Source organism: Miscanthus floridulus, chromosome 4 (assembly GCF_019320115.1).
Source record: "Miscanthus floridulus cultivar M001 chromosome 4, ASM1932011v1, whole genome shotgun sequence".
In the NCBI taxonomy this organism is placed as follows: domain Eukaryota; kingdom Viridiplantae; phylum Streptophyta; class Magnoliopsida; order Poales; family Poaceae; genus Miscanthus; species Miscanthus floridulus.
In genome coordinates, this window is record NC_089583.1 from 115,186,009 (window position 1) to 115,205,262 (window position 19,254).

Below are 19,254 nucleotides of genomic sequence, written 5' to 3' on the forward strand. Positions count from 1 at the left end.
CACGCAATCATATGCTTCATGAGGAATGCCATGTTCTTGAGATGGGGTCACAATTGAATAAGAATTTATCATCAGGGTTACGTTCTCACTAACTGAAATCACTTCTCTTAATTAGCCCACAGGATGAGAAAGAACTACAATACGTAGGATAGTATATATATGGAACATTAACATATCTGGCATCTGAAGATGAGATGGAAAAGGAAAGTACAAAGCTGAGAATTCTTCCTATGAACAGCTCCATTGTGGCGCTTGAACAAGCTCGCCAATGTACGTGTGAATTGTGATCTTCATTCAGTATATTACACCCTGGTGCATTAGGTATATATATCCCGTCTGATCGATTTGCCATTCAACTGAATATTCCTTCACTAGGCATTATTGTTGCACCGACCATTCTAATGGGATTTGTCTTCTGAGTCAAGGCCATCACTCATAAGCTGCGAAATAAAGATCAAACCACCCAAATTTTAGCACCAGCAATGAACCTACAAAAAAAAATGGTCATCGTATCATACAACTTTGACAGGAAATTTATACTTTTAATTGCAGTGTTGTAGCTTACCACATTGAATACCACAATGACCTTGAACTCGAGCTTCTTGATCTAGATCTCCAGAACAATGACTGCAAAACCCAAGAAATTTCATTCAGTGATCTATGATCATTACTGGCAGAGCTCATCGCATAAATAAGTTTCCACATATGCATTGTTATTTAACCGTGTGCATAGTGTGGTTGAAACTTGAAAGCATATATGTTCTTACAGTCAGTATCAGTTTTATCCCACTTGATTCTGTCAGAGCCCTTTTCATCATCCTCTTCATCGTGGCGACCATCCCGTATCATCCTCCTCCCACTCGGTTTGTCATCGAGGTAGTACTTCCTGGATGACACTGCAGCATTGCTCGGGCGAGCATTCATCTTCTTCTGAAGCATCGTTCTGAACAACTGTGTGTGCACTCAAAAACAGGAGAGAACCATATATATTAGCGTTTAAACTTTGTCTGGTGACAAGACATGAACTCAGACATATATATTTCATGTGCGTTGCTAATATAACGCAGGTACCTTCTCCATCCTTGATTCAACTGGATCCTTCAAGCTCGGTGCGGGGGCGAAGCCGCCATGGCAGACGAACATCTTTTTCAGGAGGAACTTGAACGACTTCTTCTTGATGGTGGTGCCGTTACTGTTGACGAGGAGATCCCTGGCCTTGCTCAGTATGATCTGCGTGTCCGGCGAGAACGCCTCGCCGTTCTCGCCACCACTGTCGCCCGCGGCGTGCCTCAGGGAGATCCTCCGGTCGACCTCGAGGCTGGAGGGGCAGTTGAGGAACCTGTCGAGCGGCAGCTGGCTGGCGCGGTCCTCGTCGGTGGCGCCCGACCCGCGGGATGAGCTGGACTTGGACTTGGCGCGCCGGAGCAGCTTGTTCAGCGCGTCCTGCAGCTTCTTCACCTCCTCGATGGTGAAGTCCAGCACGTCGGCCTGCGACGCGCGAGGCGGGCCTCCACCTCCATCCCCCGCCGCCGGCGGTGGGTCGTCGCCCAGTGTCCCGATCGAGAGGAGGCCCTGTGGCGGCCAGTCGCCGTTGGGGATCTTGTCCTCGCGCGCGTGGTCTTGGCGGCAGCTTTCTGACGTAGAAATGCAGCATCATGCATGCCATTGAAGCGATTCGTTCGTCAGCACGAAGCTAAGAAGAACGCACGTACGAAAGGAATCACTCACCGCGAGCTGAGCTAATGGCGGCGGCCTCGGGTCGCCTCTTCTCATGTTTACCATTGAAGCGATTCTGCATCCAGTTAATGATCTGCAGGGTGCAGACAATGCAAAATTAACCGCGGAACGTACACTAGCTAGAAAAGAACACATGGAAGAATAGCTGTCAGTGGATGAAAACCAAAAGCTAGCTTTCAGTGGAAAGTGGAATTTAATTACCCCCATATCTTGTACGTACTGCTCCCGGAGAAGAATTAGCAGTAGTATGCGAATATCCGAGCAGAGCAGAGTGTGACAGTCTGCAAGAGCGGCTGGGAGTGGGAGGCAACAGAAGCTCGATCGGTTCCAGGGCTCTGTGATTGGTGAATCAGGACGCCGCCGACTTGGCTATATGCATCCGCTACACATTCATTGGGAGGTTTCCAGGGAGCAGAGAGAAGCTAAGCATGCAGTGAAAGAAAAGAGAGTAGAGTGGCTTTGGATGCAACCAGGGTCCCCTCCCCCCTGAATTAAATAGGGTTAGGGAGGCTAAACCCATGGCTACCTAGATTGATGGTAGTGGCCAAATTGCACAGTCGCATCCTGTTACGTTCTTACATGTACATGGGATGTTAATTAATTTTATTTTACTAGCTACTTGAGTGAAGTAGAGAATATGTTAGTATTACTGGGCGACTTTTTTATTTTATTTTATTTTCTCGATCAGTAATAAGAAAGTTCATAGCACCTCCTTTCTGGTTATTCTGGGATCAATGTGGGAGTTTCTTACACCTGCCGACGCGAATCATGGACATTAATTAGAGCAACTTTTTTAAAGTACGATACAGGCAAAATGCCCACATACAGTTAGAAAATAAAATTGTAATTTGACTTCACCAAAATAAGCATTGTAGGAAAATCTTATTTTATTTCCTTGATCGAAACTTCTTAGTATTTTCTTTCTGGTTATGGGATTATTGTGGGAGTTTAACACCCATGCTGGGGAAACCATATCTACAATGAAGCAATATCTTCCATTCTTTTCTTTTCTTTTCTTTTTTTTTTTAAAAAAACAACACAATGGTGCTGATACACATTATATGAGCATCACTTCTAAGAGATTGGGCTTGTAAATCTTGAGATTGACAAAATTAGCATAGGCTTGTCTCGCTTTCGACGAGAACTCAATCTAACACTGAAAAAGAACAATTAGATGTAAATGTGAGCATTCATGTCAGCTGAGTCAGAAACTCAAACTCAACTGGACAGATTCCAATATAAGGAAGAAGGTACCTAACACTCGTCACCCTGTTCGCTTGATCGTATCAGCCATGCTTATCAGCCATGATACAGTGTTTTTCTCTCACAACAAAACAGCATCAGCCGGCTTATAAGCCACAGAAACGAAAGCGAACAGGGTGCGTAGTGGCCACATTAGTGTGTTGTTGTGGTGGTTCTGCCACAAATTTAAAGCACCTAAAGGATTAGTGCGCATTCTCTTGTTCCGCTACAGGGACTTGCTGCCCATGCATGATGCACATGGTCGTGCGGGTCTCAAGCTTACACACATGTAAATATGTCATCCAGCGTGGTGGCTTTTGCAGCTGTAATGCCAACGATATTGTCTCTCGCGTCTCGGTGCCCGCTGATGGATGTTCCCACGGTAACGATGTACAGTTGTGTACTCCGCGTACGTAGGATCCGAGTAGCTGCGAACTTAATTGCCATCGTCATTCGGGCTCTACTACTCCAAAGCACGCACCGACCCCGGCGCCCAATGCTACAGCCAGATCCCGAGCTAGCAGTAATTATCCCAGGTGCCCTGTGCGCACTGTCAAAGCAGAGACCCCGTGGAATTTATCCCAGGTGCCCTGTGCGCGGCAGCCAATGGCCTTCGCCGACGTGGTGCGCGCCCGTCCGTTCGAGCCAAATCCTGGCAGAGCGGACGTGGGCTCGCAGTCGCACGCACCCAGCCATTCGGCCCCTATTGTATTCCTCCCGCGCGTCGGCCGTCGGGGGTCGCGCGCGGACCATGAGAGAGACCATCGCTCCTCCTTCCCGCTCCCCGGCAATCAGGCGGCCGCGGGGCGGGAGGAGAGGACCTCGCGGGGAGTAATCTACCAGGGACTACTAATCTAATCGCGGCGCTCCAGGGTGCTTAGGCGGGGAGGAACCGGTCATTAACAAACAGGTGTCAGCCCGACACGGGGTGCCCTGGCCGTGCACGCTGTCGTGACACTTGTCCCGGCTCTCGCATCGCACGGACGGCCTCCCATTGGCTGCCCGAGATCCCAGTCCCAGAGGTGGCGCACGCCTGCATAGGCTGTAGCTGCAGCTGCTTGCATGTGCATGGGCATCCACTCTTTCTTTATACAGTAGTAGATGCAAAATAAGTACATGTTTAAGGCCATTTGGCCACAATTATGGAGCTTCTTTTTCTCTAGCATGTACTTCAACTGCATTCTACTATTTGGCTAGGCAACTTGCACTTCTCTGTAGACTCTAGACGGGCTTTGCAGTTTCCCGGGTGACCCTCCTGATCAGATATTCAGCATCAAATTCAGGAGGTACGGCTAGTTCCCAGTTGCCAAACTAAATCATCGGGCCAACTTACAGCAGCCACAGAGAATATCGCCGTTGTTTGGTTTGTATATGAAAATTATGTCAGCCATTGCGTTTGCTAGTCATTTTTCTGCCCAAGACTTGGGCGCCGACTTTTAAGGCCACAACCTGGGTGCGACGCCGCACCAGCGGCGCGGCTGGCCGTGACTGGGAATCAAACAGCCCCATCAACTCCCAACATTGAACAGGCAGATATTCAGAAACAAGTACTACTCGAGTGTGTGGCCCTTTTGCATCGCATGTAACAAGAGCAAATTAGAACGTTTGAACGGAGATAATGTACAACCAAGATCGATCCTCGTCGATCTAAGCTGATATATTGTATCTCATCCTCGCCCCACAACCCGGCTTCCGCAAACTCTATTATGTACACTCCAAATCTCCAATCTTCCATACAAATACAAAACACAACGCCCGGAGCTCCCCTACTTCCTACTACGACTCTGACCCTCCGCAGCACACCTCCGCACAGCACTCGTAGCAGCCAAGGCACGCTAGAGCCGCGCAGATCTGTGCCATCAGAATGGCGCACTGGTCGTTCATCCTGTTGCACGCCTTGATGCAGCACATGCAGCAGAGGCAGTCAGCGACGCGGCTGCAACAGCCATTTCCCTTTTGGAGCATCACAAGTTTTTCTGCCGGATTCATGTCCCCAAATCCTGTGATGAGATTTTCCCTTGTAGCGTCTTTGTTACCGAATCCCAGTTTCAGGCCATGAAGCAGGATCCGTTGCTCATCTCTGCCTTTCTGTCCTTTTAGTTTTTGCTTGACCTGTTCAAGTACACAAAGCTCAGCAACAAGTCCTTTCACATCAAACTATTTATAATTGCAGCCAACGGGCCAACAGCAGCAAATAGTTATGAGCTATAATTATTGTCTCCACATATGAAAAGACCCACTTTTAACTGATTTATATTTGGAAAAGGAACATAAGTGATCAAAACCTATTTTATGAAAGCCCCTACACCAAAACAGAATGAATATCATGGAAGAATAGCATATTGGACCTACCTTTTGTGTTCCATCTACTTTATCCAGATTTGTTTGAAGTAAGATCATTTCTGTGTACTCCGATGGAACACCATTTTGTATGCTTAATTTAATCACCTGCAAGATTGAGAAGAATCCCTTGTTATTCAAAGATGTGCAAGAGAGAAAACCAAAGCAAAAATAAAATACTCACTACAAAGTTTAGTTGGAGGTTATTTTGCTGTGTTTGTGGTGTGTTCTTTTCAAAAGCATTTTTAAGTCTTTGGCAAATCAGATTGAAGTTGAACAAACTTGTTTATCCATAGTATACTCACAGTAAATAGCAGTGCATTTTCAGTTCTGTTAATTTCCCCTTCAACTTACACCATAACATAACACTAAGATCAAATTTTGGGTCTAGGGCAAAAGGACAATTGCAAAGCCAAGGAAGTCTAGGGTGGCGCAGGCAAAGCAAAAAAAAAAAAAAAAAAAAAAAAAGGCCGTGCTTTGGCCGGTCAAAAATTGTTCCCTTTTTTGTGGCTATAAGCCAAAAATTGGCTAGCCAAAATCGGCAAGGCCATTTTGGCCACCCGAGTTCACTATAGATTATTTTTTGTTGAACAGAATTTGGCTTGGCTGGCCACCAAACGAAGGCCAAGTTTCCTTGGCATGGCCAAATTTTTGCTTGAACTGCTAGGGCCATAAACTAAACACACCCTAGTTCAATCATTTGTCTGACCAAATACCCCACCTTTCTCTCCAGTTGTTTGTCTGCCGAAAGCCATGCCTTTGCTGTCATAAGATCAATCTGTTGTGTCACCAATACCTGAAATTCATACAAAAAGATCCTTAATGAATAAATATTTTTTGGAAAACTACACAGATTTTGACCAAAAAAACTATCTCAAAAGCACAGCTTCCAGGAAAATTTTCACAATAATAACACACATTGTTCACAAAAAGTTTAAAACTAAACTTCTTAACGATTATTCCAGTCAACATAAATAAAACCAGTCCCACCAAGTGAAACTTTAAAAAGCGAGTTTTAATATAGGTGTCCACTGTCCAGAAGAACATGTGATTTTGTGGAAACTCTTTCTCAAGAGTACTTTTGTGATGCATTAGTTAGATTGATCAAGAAGGCTGTATTATCATGTAGTAGTTTTGTCCTAAGTCAAAGCTCAAGTAGAGAAGTCACAAGCATAACGTACAAAAAAATAGCTTCAGCAATCAGCATCTTACTTTGTCAAGAGGTATTTCCTTTAGTTGTTGGACCTTCAGTTCAATCGAGATTTCCTTCATGTCAGCTAAGTAACCTTTAGCTTTAACTGTGTGTGGGAGTTTTCCTTGGTATTTTCCAGATACACACAAAGGAGAGTTTGCTGAAAGGTCTGGAATGTACTCAGAATCCACCTAACGAACAAAAGAACGGCAATTAGACAACCAAAACCAGTACTTTTCCAGCAAAACTTGCAGAATCTTTCTTCTTAATACAATGATACGCAGCTCTCGCGTGTTCTAGATAAAACATGAAGAACCTTGACTGGCCACCAACCCAGCCTAAAAACATGTTTCTTTATTGACAAATAGAATAGTTATTGAAAAACTTATCATGGATTATACAGTACAATTTTTAGTCTATACATCCGCATCTCCACAATTAAGCATGCTAAGGTAGTTTTATGAAGTTGTACTGTCACAAGTATTTAAAATAAAATAACAAAAGTATAATTACTAATCAATCATGCACAAACTCACTTCGAATTCATCAAGATGTGTCATAGCATCAATGGAGATATTTGCCACAATTGTACTTGATGCTCTCCTGAACCACTTTAGAATCCGATTTTCGACTGATGCTGGATAACAGATTCAGTAAAAAAAAATTGGTTAAAACCATATATTTATATATTTACTAGTCCAATGCATGCATATAGCAATCATAGTGGAGATTTCTGACAGATTAAATTCGTTTATTGAACTTTAGATCATAATGTACACATAATAAAACAAAGACCTTGTAACATGTAGAAATAGAGCAAATGCAAACAGAACAAATGCTTCCTAGCTCTGAAGACCCAGAATACAAAACAAGGTTCAATATTTTTTTTTGTCCATGTCAAGGAGATTTAGGAAATTGGATAAAATGTATATTTAAGCACAGCTAGAACTGATTACATCTTATATTTGCAATACATCAACAAGCAATGGAATCATGATGAAAGGTACATAAACGATAATGCAAAGACAAGAACCACAGATACCTGTCTCAAGTGCAGCATCGTAATGTCCCTTGCCAATTGAAGCTAACATGCGCAGGAAATAGTGGTTGCAATACGATCCTAACATGTTCAAGTCACAACATCAGAAAAAAGAGAAAACATGTGATATCTAAAACATAATTTGACAAACTACACAAGAAAGAGCAAAACATAGTTTGATTCACAATAGTTACAAATCACAGAGTTAACAATCCTATTAAATTACGCATAGTTTTCTTTTGCACAGGAACTAACACTTGTATATAAAATTATGAGAAGACCATAGGTAAAATAAGGCAGAAGAACTTTAGTTCAAGTCAAGAACAAAGGTACTACAAAAATTGCATTTTGATCGGAAGTCACAATAATATTACCTAGTCCAAAAGTAGAAATTCGGGGAGATTTAGAGCCTCTGTTGGTAAGCTCAGTTTTTGTAGTTTGGCAGATGTTATGCTCATCATCAACAGAACCATCAGTAATAAGATATATTTGTGGAAGTGTGTCATGAACACTTGATAGTAATGCCATTGCCTTACATGAAGAAATGACCAGTATGAATAACAAAACAAGAGAAATCCGGATTACAAGATAAGAAAAATCCCAACTGAAGTTGTTCAAAATGCCATACCTCACTCAAAGGATGCATAACATCTGTGCCACCCTCAGCAACAAAGTTTGCATTCATCCAATCAGTTGCACTTGCTATTGCTTTGTCATTTACTTGCTCTAAACAGGAAGAGAATGAGTGAAGCTCATCATTAAATGTTATAATGTTGAAGTAATCCCCTTCCACAAGCTCTGAAAGAGCAGTAGAAACTGCACGCTTGACATTCTCAAGAGGCCTTCCTTGCATGCTTCCACTTGTGTCAACAATAAACACAACTGCTTTTCTGAATACCTATTGAAATAGCTCGGATGAGATAAAGGACCATGAAGGCATATCTCTTGAAATACAAAGGGGGCAAACATGATGATGAACTTCTTCTGAGCCGATGAAGCAAAACAGGTACTAAAAGGCTATAAAGGTACTAAAAGGAGAATAGAGGCAAATGACAATTTAGAAGAATCTCATGGTAAAATTCCATGCAGCTTAAAAGGAGCTGATACAGCTTGACATCCCTGACCGTGAAATAGATAACATTCCAAGTGCAGGGATATCAATCAAGATAATGTTGCAAGTAGCAGCAACTAACCTTTCTGTTGCCACTTCCAGGTAGAAGAAAAATGCAGAACATATCTCTTTCATCATAGTCACGTAATGTTGCGGGTTGCACAAGCACACCACCAGACAAATCGCCAGAGTAAACCTACACATATCAACATAAAATTGAAATTAGGCAAAGGACAGAATATTCAGCCAGATTATAAACTTTTATCTGCTGAATATCATGATGAGCTAGATTAGCAAGATAGTTCGGCATCGGCCTGTAGGGAACATCATTGCAGAAAAACTCACACTGTATGAAAAATTGAAATCTTTGCTCGACCAATTCTCAACAATGGTTTCATGATGGAAAAACAATTTATCTCCCTGCCTACTCTTTTCCTGAAATGAAAATAAAAATCCGGAAGATCAAACCTAGGCAGAGTTCCTAATGCTCCAAATGCACATCAGGACAGTTAATAAAATTAGATCACCTTCAACGGGTGGCTTGTTCCTTGCAGCAAAACCTCTTTACTGAAACCACTGTTCACAGACAACTGAATTTTTTCCCTCTTCATGAACACTTTTGGTAATGGGTTGGCAAAGTATGGATAACGGAAAGGTATTTCAACAGAGAAACGGCCACTGTCATATAGTAACTTCTGAGACCATCGAAATGTAGCACAAATGTCTGCTCCTCCCTCAACCTTGATGAATGAGACAAGCAGCGAATCAGCAAAGCATGATAGGACTTCCAATCATCAAAAACAAGGCACTGGGGAGACCAAAGCACATACCTGAGGTATTGTCAAGAAAAACAGATGTGGCTTCAGAAGGCCACCACTCTCAATTTTTGCATGATTCTCCAAAGTGTCTTCTACTTCGATTACTTGGGTATTATATGATCTTCTTCCGACAGTAACCTCAGCGCCTAGAATTGAACCCTATTAGCCAAACCGTTCTTAGGTTGAGACCAATCCAAATGGAAACTGATGTTTCTTAACAACGTATGTATGCAAGATAGTCAATGCTTGGCTTGATTTTGTGGTGATGTCTATCAATAATGGATGAAAGCAATGCATATAAACAAATGATGAAAGAGGAAATTCTTTGTTACTCGTACCTATCATGTTATTAAATTGAGCAATCAGAACACCAATCGATAAAAAAACTATCCCTGGCAATCAGAACATCAATCGATAAAAAAATATCTGTCTGAAAGCAGGCAAGATGCCGACCTTGCATGGACCTAATGACATGCAACAGTCATTAAAAGAGAATAAGAACTTGAATATCAAAATTAATTCCACTGGATGTTAAGGAACATCACATATACTTTCACTGCCAGATGTTTTTCAAAGCCCAAGCAATCCAATGTGCGTCCAAATGGGAACACAAGATGATCCCCCGTGCACAGTGAGCAAGATTGCCCATTGCATAACAGGTTCACTGTCATGAAAATCAGGTTACCTCTCTGCAGAACCAACAGTTCCCTTCTAGTGTTTGATTTCCCATGGACAAAGCAAGGAATTACTTTTAACTGCTTAAGCAACTACACTGCAAATTACTGTTATGTTACATCTAAAGCGTGAATACACTCATATTGCTTATCTAAGAATAAGAATCCATGAACCCAGTCTTAGTGTTACCTGTAGTTTACATGGCAAATCATTGGTCGCAGACAATACCCTTGCAACAAGAAGATCGATCAAAACACATGAAAACAGTGGCAAATGCAACAAAAAGACCCAACATCACCAGCGGCAACTACGTACAAACGCATCAAATGAGTCATGTTCTGAATGAATAGCATTAGTTTACGGGTCATATACACAGATAAAAACGCAATGGAAGGCAAAAGTCCATACACCGAAAATCAAATTAGTACATGGGCCTTCCTGACCCAATCGCTCTGGTCAAACGGTTTGGTTATACTACAACCGCAATCATTTGAGCCCCCACCAAACTGAATCTTACGAGGCAAGTCAACACTCAACAGAATCAGGGGAAAAAAACAGAGAATGCGAGCGAAATGCCAAGCCGCGATAACATAGCGCAGAAACCCGATCGTGCTCACCTGCTCGGCCAAGGGCACGACGAGGCGCACGTTGCACTCGCGGCTTCGCGTGATGCAGTGCAGCCACCAGCGCGCGCGCAGGGTGACGTGCGCGGCGTCGAGCGCGCAGTCGACGGCCAGGTCGACCTCCTTCATCTGCAGCGGGATGAGCGCGGGCGGGTCGAGGTGGCCGTAGACGTAGGGCTGGTAGCTGGGCACGTCGGGAGTGTCGACGGCGGCCGGGTCGGTGACCACCGCGTAGGCCATCGGCGCCGTGGGGAGCAGCCGCGGGTCGGGCCCCGACGCCGCGGCGGCCGACACGGTGCGCTCCATCCCCGCCGGCGGGCGCGGCGGGGGCAGCCCTCCCGGGAGCACGAGCCGCTTCGAGAGCTTGAGCCCGTCCTCCACCGCGCGCGCGAACTCCTCCATGGTGGGGTAAGGCGGGGAGGGGCGGGGCGCGCGCGAACGAATGACGATCCGCTAGGGTTCCGACGCGGTGAGGGTGAGGGTGAGGGCGAGGGCGAGGGCGATGCCGGGAGGAGGGGCGAGGGAGAGGACGAGGCGGCGGCGGCGGTATGGCTGGTTTTGATTTGGAAGGTAGGGAACGGGGAGGGAGGAAGACGGAGCGCGGCGTGTTTTTATTTGGTTGGCCGCTGCTGCCTACGTCCGGGTGAAGGAAGGCGAAGGGCAAGGTGATTAGAAACTTGCCCCGCCGGCCCGCGCCCGAGGAGGGGAATGATGAGCTGGCTGGGGGCTGGCTGGGGCGTGGGCGGTGAGAATAGGCGTGAGGAGGGAGGCGCCGTGTCCGTGGTGGCGTCGCGTGGACGAGGACGACCTGTGGCTGATTGATTCGTCCGTCGTTAATCGTTGGGGCGACCAGTGAGATTGGGTTGGTACAGTGCGGTCTGTTGGGATGGAGCTTGGGGTTGGTATCTTTCATTGGCTCTCACGGTTTTCTTTCGTTTGTTTACACATTGCCTACCCCCAAACGTTTGCAGGATGCTTGCTATTTGTTTAGCAAAGCTAGAGGATGACAGCCATTGTCTGAGAAAACACGCGATTAAGTTATGGTGTCTGGGCAATAAAACAACAGAACGATTTATGAGTGTGTTGGTTTGTTACTGTAACTTGCCAAATCACACCATAATTTTTGTGCCTAACTTGTGGTGGTTGTTTGGTTAGTTGCTGTATTTGGGGTGTGCTGTGGCACGACCACTCGTCCGTCACAGTCCTGGTGTCGTCCTTGCTATGGCGCGGTGAGCTTAGGCGTAGGTCAGACAAGCCCTATAATTCTATCTGTTGTTTGTAAAGTCATCAATTTATTAAAAAAATCATGTTTTAGTATAATATTATCAGTTGTTGATACCAATCTATGTTTCAGAGGATATGACATGTTACTAATTAGCAAAACAAGCTTATCATTGCAACTAGCCAACTATAATGCACAACGGACTTTGGTTTACAACATTTTTCATTCTATTGCCTTCAAAAAGCATTTTTCATTCTGCACTTATCAAAAGAGAAAAAAAATAGATCATGACTTCTCAATCTATAGAAAAACTGGGAGACAAAGACATGGATAATAATAGGAAGTAAGTCCTTATTTAGTTTCTCCCCAAAAAGTTTATACCCTATCACATCGAATGTTAGGACACATGCTTGGAGTATTAAATATAGACTAAAAAATAACTAATCGCACAGATTGCGACTACTTTGCGAGACAAATCTTTTAAACCTAATTAGTCCATGATTTGACAATAAAGTGCTACAGTAACACATACGTTAATGATATATTAATTAGGCTTAATAATTTTATCTCGTAGTTTACTGACAGATTCTATAATTTATTTTTTTTATTAGTATCCAAATATCAATGTGACATCAAAACTTTACGCTGGATTTAAATGGCCTAAAGTTACCCCTAGACATCGCCATCCATAGCCTAACAGGCACGACCATCTTGGCTAAGAAATGCAACGTGGCCATCGCCATCTGGTCGATCTTAGCCCATGTAATCACTCGCTACTAATGGTATATTCCTGTCCCATCACGCCTTGTCTTTCCACCAAACATCAATACTTTTTTTTAGAGACACCAAACTTTAATACAACTACTAGTGTTTAGAGACGTGCTCGATCACATAACACGCCCTAACAACAGTGGATTAGCTAGCGTAGCTCACGCGAGCAGCTGCCGACGGTGGCGCCCGGCACTTTTCCGCGGGCGGTGAGCGGACTCGCGGAAGGACTCGGTGTCTCTCGTCCTTCTTCACGCACCAAAAGTCCGAAATCTCCGCCGCCCCAACGGCTAGTTTCCACACTGACCCCGCCGCGGCGGCCGGCCGACTCGCCGCCCGCCACGTGTGGCCGTTGGAGCGCTCCTCCCTCGGCAACCAACGGGCTGGATCCAGGCGCCACCGCGTGGGCGCGTGGCGTCGTCCGTGGCGGGGAGTCGGGGGACCGACGGACCGTCACGCGGCGTCCACTCCGGCCGTCCGGGTCCCCGAGTCCGGCCTATGCATGCAATGCAGGCATGCAGCTGCAACGGCTACTGTAGTTGGTAGCCTGCCATGCGAGGGCAAAGTACGGCGCACCTGGCCCGCTTTCTCTTTCTGGGGCCGCGGCCTGGGCCCTTCTGCGGTTCTGCGGCCGTTGGACTGGACGGTTCTATTCTGGGCTTCTGCCTCTGCATCTTTCTTCGGGAGCAGCAATCATGCTTTGGAGAGACCATATATTTGTGCTTGTGGGCCACCGCCTAACGTTTCTCGCTTCTGCATCGGGGCTGCTCCGCTGACTGAGTAGACTAATTTACTGTGAGAGAGAAATATTATTTCTCTAAAAAAAAATACAGTTTATAGGCCAACAGTACATACGCGTGTTCATCCGTCCAGAGCCTTTTTTTTTTTTCTTTGGTGCCAAAAGATGTATACAGTACTAGCGTACTCCGCCACTGCACTGCACGCCTGATTGTTTGCCGGAGGAACAGCAGCGCGCGTCCGATAGGGACGCCGGACGCGGGTGATTGTTCGGCTCCACCTGCAAGTGTCTGCAGGTTAGCAAAACGGTCCTGAAAGCTCGCTCGACAGTCGGCAACAATCGTTTCTCTACCCGTAGTCGTCGACCTATGCCATCCGATTTGTCCACGTGATTCTCTTTCTTTCTTACGAAAAACTAGTCGTTGTCGACGGTGCGGCCCACGGCCGCGAACCATGACGACTGGGCGATACGGTATCCCCGCGAGCCGCCCACGAGGGAGCTCGTGCTCGTAACCGTGGCGTGCTCGCGTGGACAAGGGATCGCCATGCGGGCTCACGGAAGCTGGCGTCCCGCGTCCAATCCACCTGTGCTTGCTGCCGCGCGACGGTCACAGGCCGACGGATCTGTTGAGCCTTGTCTGGAGCGGTTGCCGTGGTCGACCCACCCGAGCTTCGGTGCCGCGTGCAGGAATTGGCGCTCCGTGGTGGCGCCCTTCTACCCGGCCTGGGTGACCCCGGTTCTTCTCAGCGCCGCAGACGTCGGCTCCACCAACCTACGCTTCTACAGCCCTTATTACCACAAGAACTTCGAGGTCTCCCGCACCCTGGAGGCACCAGGCGCCAAGTTCTGCTGCGCCGCCGGGCGCCACCTGACGCTGTGCCAGCGGTCCAAGGTACTGGAAGCCGACCTCGTCACCGGCGATGTCCACGAGCTGCCGCCGTCCATATACGGATGGTTCCACTTCGTCGTCTATGACGGCGGCGCGGAGCCGGAGAGGATGTTCCGAAATTAGATTTGCGAAAAAAGGCCGGGAAGATGATGTTTTCGATGTTTTAAGATTAGACGTCGGAATCGGTTAACTCTGTTTTGTAGGAATTTATGACTGGTATAGCCCTTATGTGTATGTGATGCATGTATGTAATTAATTTATGACTTGCATGTCGTGAGTATGACAATATGGCTGGAGCCACTAAGATATTGTCAAATTGATGTAATGGCCTGCGTGCCAAACTGTGATGATCATATCCGCGACTATGTAATCTTCTTCACTGCCTTGCGTTAGTGATAGCTAGTCTTGGTAGACTCATCACTGAAGGATGGCATACATGGATCATGGAGATGGAGATCATCATGAGGAATAGTTCGATAGAGATGGAGATGGAGATCCCCAAAGGAACATTGGGCTATACCATGTCATATCTCTGTGTTAATGCCGTTCTTACTATATTCTACTTTCACGTGCGATAATGTTTTTTTTGTCTACGTGATGGTGAAGTAGAACGATCCCTCAGCAATGTTTAAGTTAAAATGCTTCTCCAAACCTTGCACTGTCAGGTGTCTTGTACAATCGGTGGTGGGTCTATAAAATTAGGGTGCCACTTGTTTTTCTTGACTAGACAGGTTCGTATCGGATATTTACAGCAGAAGGATTGGTTACTTGAACAAGATCATCCTAACGGTTAGAGACCTTGGAGCATGAGTAGTTGGGCACCAAAGCATAGAGATGCTACCCAACAACAAGAGTCATATGTGATATGATTAGCAAAGAGTTGCTTACCAATCTACCATGTCTTCTAGCGGTGATGCTAAAGCTCACTAGTAGACTTGTTAGTTGTGGGTCTTGAATCACTAAGTTTCAATAGAGGGATATTGATTTTAGTGGGAGTAGATTATATTAAAGTTTTAATATTGTTTACTCTATCTTGGATACATTGTCTTAGTATTTTGCATTACTTTTGTTGTAGATAAATGACACCTAGCAATCAACCATTTACTTTGCGTTCAATTCTTGAGAAAGATAAGTTGAATGGAACAAACTATGCGGATTGTATCCGCAACCTGAGAATTGTTCTCAGGGTAGAGAAAAAGAAAGAAATTCTAGACACCCCATTACCAGATGAGCCTGCTGATAATGCAGCTGCTGCAGAGAAAAATGCTTACAAGAAAGCATGTGATGCTGATCTTGAAGTGAGTTGCCTTATGCTTGCTTGTATGGAACCAGATCTGCAGTTGCAGTTTGACAATAACCATGCAGCGCACGATATGATCGTGGCGCTCAATGATATGTTCTAGACTCAAGTCAGGACTAAATGGTTCAATGTCTCAAAGGCTTTTTCTGAAACCAAGCTAGCAGAGGGCGCAGCAGTTGGGCCACATGTGATCAAAAAGGAAGAAATTAGCTACTGATTTTATTCTCGCGTCTCTTCCGCCCAGCTATGAAAATTTCATCGTGAACTACCATATGCATGGGGCGGAGAAGGGCTTGAATGAGTTATGTGGCATGCTTAAAACAGCAGAGGCTGACATCAAGAAAGGTGCTGGCAGTAGCCATGTGATGACGGTCCAAAACAAGCCTAAGTTTAAGAAGAAGGGCAATTCTTGGAAGAAGAAAAAGGGCAAGGCTAAAGATGAGATCTCTAAGCCAACCCACCTGCACCCAAGGCTGGACCACCTACTGATGCTGAGTGCTTTCATTGTCATGGGAAAGGTCACTGGAAGAGGAACTGCAAGTTGTACCTGGAATCCATTAAGGATCGCGGCAGTAAAGGTACTCCCGCAGCATGTACACTTGTTGTTTATGTTACAGACATTTTCCTTACTAATTCTTATATTAATTCTTAGGTATTTGATACCGGATTGGTTGCTCATATTTGCAATACGATGCAGGGAATGATAAGAAGTAGAAGCGTGGAAAAGGGAGAAGTTGATTTCCGCGTGGGCAATAATGCAAGAGTTGCTGCGTTGAACGTCGGGACGATGCAACTCCACCTCCGTCAAGATTTATTATGGAGTTGAATAATTGTTATTTTGTTCCTAGTTTAAGTCGAAACATTGTGTCACCTTCATGTTTGATGAAGGATGGTTATTCATTTGCGAGTACAAACAATGGTTGTGTGATCTCTAAAAATGACATATTTGTGGCTTCTGCATCCATTGTGAATGGGTTATTTATTTTAAATCTTGAAGTTGCTCCTATCTGTAATATAAGTGCTAAAAGGCCTCGGCTTAATGAGTTAAGTCCTACCTATATGTGGCATTGTCGTTTAGGTCATATAAGTGAGAATCGCATGAAGAGGCTCCATTCTGATGGGCTTTTAACTTCGTTTGATTTTGAATCATACGAGACATGTGAGGCTTGCCTGCTGGACAAGATGACCAAGGCGCCTTTCACAGGTTTTCCTGAGAGGGCGGCAGACTTGCTGGAACTCATACATACTGATGTATGCGGACCAATGAGTACGACAACAAGAGGCGGATTCCAATACTTCATAACCTTCACTGATGACTTTAGTAGATATGGCTATGTCTACTTAATGAAACATAAGTCTGAGACATTTGAAAAGTTCAAGGAGTTTTAGAGTGAAGTAGAGAATCAACGTGGCAAGAAAATTAAGGCTTTGCGATCTGATCGTGGAGGCGAATATTTGAGCCACGAGTTTAGCAATCATCTAAAGAGTTGCAGAATTGTTCTAAAGCTTATGTCACCTGGAACGCCTCAGAGAAATGGCATGTCCGAGCGATGTAATCGGACTTTGTTGGACATGGTTCGATCTATGATGAGCCAGTCAGACCTACCGTTATCATTTTGGGGATACGCTCTAGAAACAACCGCTTTCACATTGAATAGGGTACCATCTAAGTCAGTAGTTAAGACACCATATGAGATGTGGACTGGTAAGAGTCCCAATTTGTCTTTTCTAAAAAATTTGGGGTTGTGAAGTTTATGTCAAACGACTTATGATAGATAAATTAACACCCAAATCAGACAAATGCTTTTTAGTGGGATATCTGAAGGAAACTTTAGGGTATTACTTCTACAACCGATCAGAGGGCAAAGTGTTTGTTGTTCGGAATGGTGTTTTCTTAGAGAAAGAGTTTCTCAAAAGAGAGAAAAGTGGACAGAAGGTGTATCTTGAAGAAGTTCAAGATGAGCTAGTTGGGAAGGACTCTACGAGTGATGCTAATGTAGCAAAACAAATTGAGATACCCGTGGCAATAGAAACACCACCACAACCACGAAGGTTAGTGAAAGTGCATGTAGCCCTTTAGTGGGTTTTGGATGATTGAATGACAACGTGATTAAAGAACTAACCCATTTGCTAAGTGTGGACAGGTAATAGGTTATCTCACAGGTACTTAATTAAAGCCAAAATGATGTGTTGTTGTATAAACAATCTAGTTCAAGCACAAGACAATAATGCAAATGGAATTCATGCAAATGCTTGTTTATTGTGGGATCTCCATGTACTATGTGAAAGCAAGCTCATGAGTATTAGTCAATGAGACATAAGGGATTGCATATGGAATGGTCTCATATTTGAAGCTTGCTAAATTGAAATGAAAAAGATAACAATACATATAAATGGATGATTCAACACAAGATGTGACTTAATGGCTTGAGATGGTGAAGATAGCAAGGAAAGGCTTTGAGGTACTAAGCAAGGGTGAAGGGCAAGCGATGGCTTGGCGGCCGAAGAACCTAGCTAGGGTGAAGAAGAAAGTACTTGCATTTAGTTGAGGTACTAATCAAGCTAAGATGGTCATATTGATGTGAAGGATCAAATCTATATTGGACAAGTTGACTAAAGTGACTTGATGCATTTGGAGTTATTCATATTTGATGAATGGAATCAAGTCACATGCTCAAGATGGCTATGCTCAAGTGAAAAGATCAATATTGACATGTTGGCACCCTCACTTGATGAAGATTGAAAGACACGGCATCAATTTAAAGAAGATCAACTCAAAAGGTTTAATTTCGTTTTTCTTTTGATCTTGAGTTAATAGGTATGCCGTACTATTAAGAGGGATGCAAGTTTAGGTGGTCTGAGGAAGATAGAGTGCTCAAGCATAATAATTAAATCAAAAGAGAGACACTCTAGCACTTCACGAGCACAAAGAATAATTTTCTATGACTGTCGGTGTCGGAAGTCCCGACGTAAGCCGGAACTCCCGACAGTCGGAAGTCATGACTCTTGCCGGAAGTGCTGACTCCCAGTCACTGCCTGTGCGATGACTGTGGACGTCGGAAGTCCCGACGTGAGTCGGAACTCCCGACAGTCGGAAGTCCCGACCCAAGCCGAGAGTCCCGGCATCGATGGTTCTACTGACCTGCTGATTGTGCACATCGGAAGTCCCGACGTTCGTCGGAAGTTCCGACCGTCGGAAGTCCCGACGTTCGTCGGAAGTCCCGACGTTGGCTGTCTCGAGTGGACTTTGACCTCGCATGAACAGTGTTTTCTTCATACGTCGGAAGTCCCGAGATCTGCGTCGGAACTCCCGACGTAGATCTGAACGGTTAGATTTTGCCTTGGAGTATATTTACCCCTCTCCTCATTTCTAACAGTTGCCCACTCATTTCATTGCAACAAACACTCGGCCAAAACAGCCCCCAAGCATTCTAGGCTCGCCACTCTTCTCTCCTTTGCCTCCAACTTCAATTCCTAAAGGGTTTGAGTGATTGGAGAGTGGATTGAGTGAGAAAAACACTTTGAGCAAGCTTAAGCACTTGATTTCTTCGTCAAGCCG

General features: G+C 44.9%; 3 protein-coding genes across 4 annotated transcripts; 1 reads left to right on the forward strand and 2 right to left on the reverse strand.

Annotated features, from left to right (window-relative positions):
- Window positions 1-607: 607 nt before the first annotated feature.
- Window positions 608-1,944, reverse strand: LOC136549147 (protein NEGATIVE GRAVITROPIC RESPONSE OF ROOTS-like). Its single transcript, XM_066540432.1, has 5 exons — window positions 1,939-1,944; window positions 1,729-1,810; window positions 1,072-1,634; window positions 768-951; window positions 608-627 (listed from the first exon to the last, which is right to left on the reverse strand). Exons 1-5 carry the CDS (start codon window positions 1,942-1,944, stop codon window positions 608-610), a joined length of 855 nt encoding a protein of 284 aa, XP_066396529.1.
- A 2,571-nt stretch (window positions 1,945-4,515) lies between these two features.
- LOC136550428 (uncharacterized) lies at window positions 4,516-11,446 on the reverse strand. 2 transcript variants are annotated; one of them, XM_066541999.1, is made up of 13 exons: window positions 10,772-11,445; window positions 9,492-9,638; window positions 9,189-9,401; window positions 9,007-9,096; window positions 8,744-8,857; window positions 8,179-8,448; window positions 7,925-8,081; window positions 7,554-7,631; window positions 7,048-7,148; window positions 6,532-6,702; window positions 6,041-6,115; window positions 5,332-5,427; window positions 4,516-5,091 (listed from the first exon to the last, which is right to left on the reverse strand). In XM_066541999.1, the coding sequence occupies exons 1-13, from the start codon at window positions 11,177-11,179 to the stop codon at window positions 4,756-4,758; spliced, it is 2,256 nt and encodes a 751-aa protein (XP_066398096.1). In that variant the 5' UTR covers window positions 11,180-11,445; the 3' UTR covers window positions 4,516-4,755. The 2 variants fall into 2 exon arrangements, with proteins under 2 accessions (XP_066398096.1, XP_066398097.1); XM_066542000.1 differs by lacking the exon at window positions 7,554-7,631 and having other exon boundaries at window positions 10,772-11,446.
- Window positions 11,447-14,034: 2,588 nt separating this feature from the next.
- LOC136552746 (uncharacterized) lies at window positions 14,035-14,956 on the forward strand. Its single transcript, XM_066544312.1, has one exon. It carries the CDS (start codon window positions 14,051-14,053, stop codon window positions 14,516-14,518), a length of 468 nt encoding a protein of 155 aa, XP_066400409.1. The 5' UTR covers window positions 14,035-14,050; the 3' UTR covers window positions 14,519-14,956.
- Window positions 14,957-19,254: the final 4,298 nt, after the last annotated feature.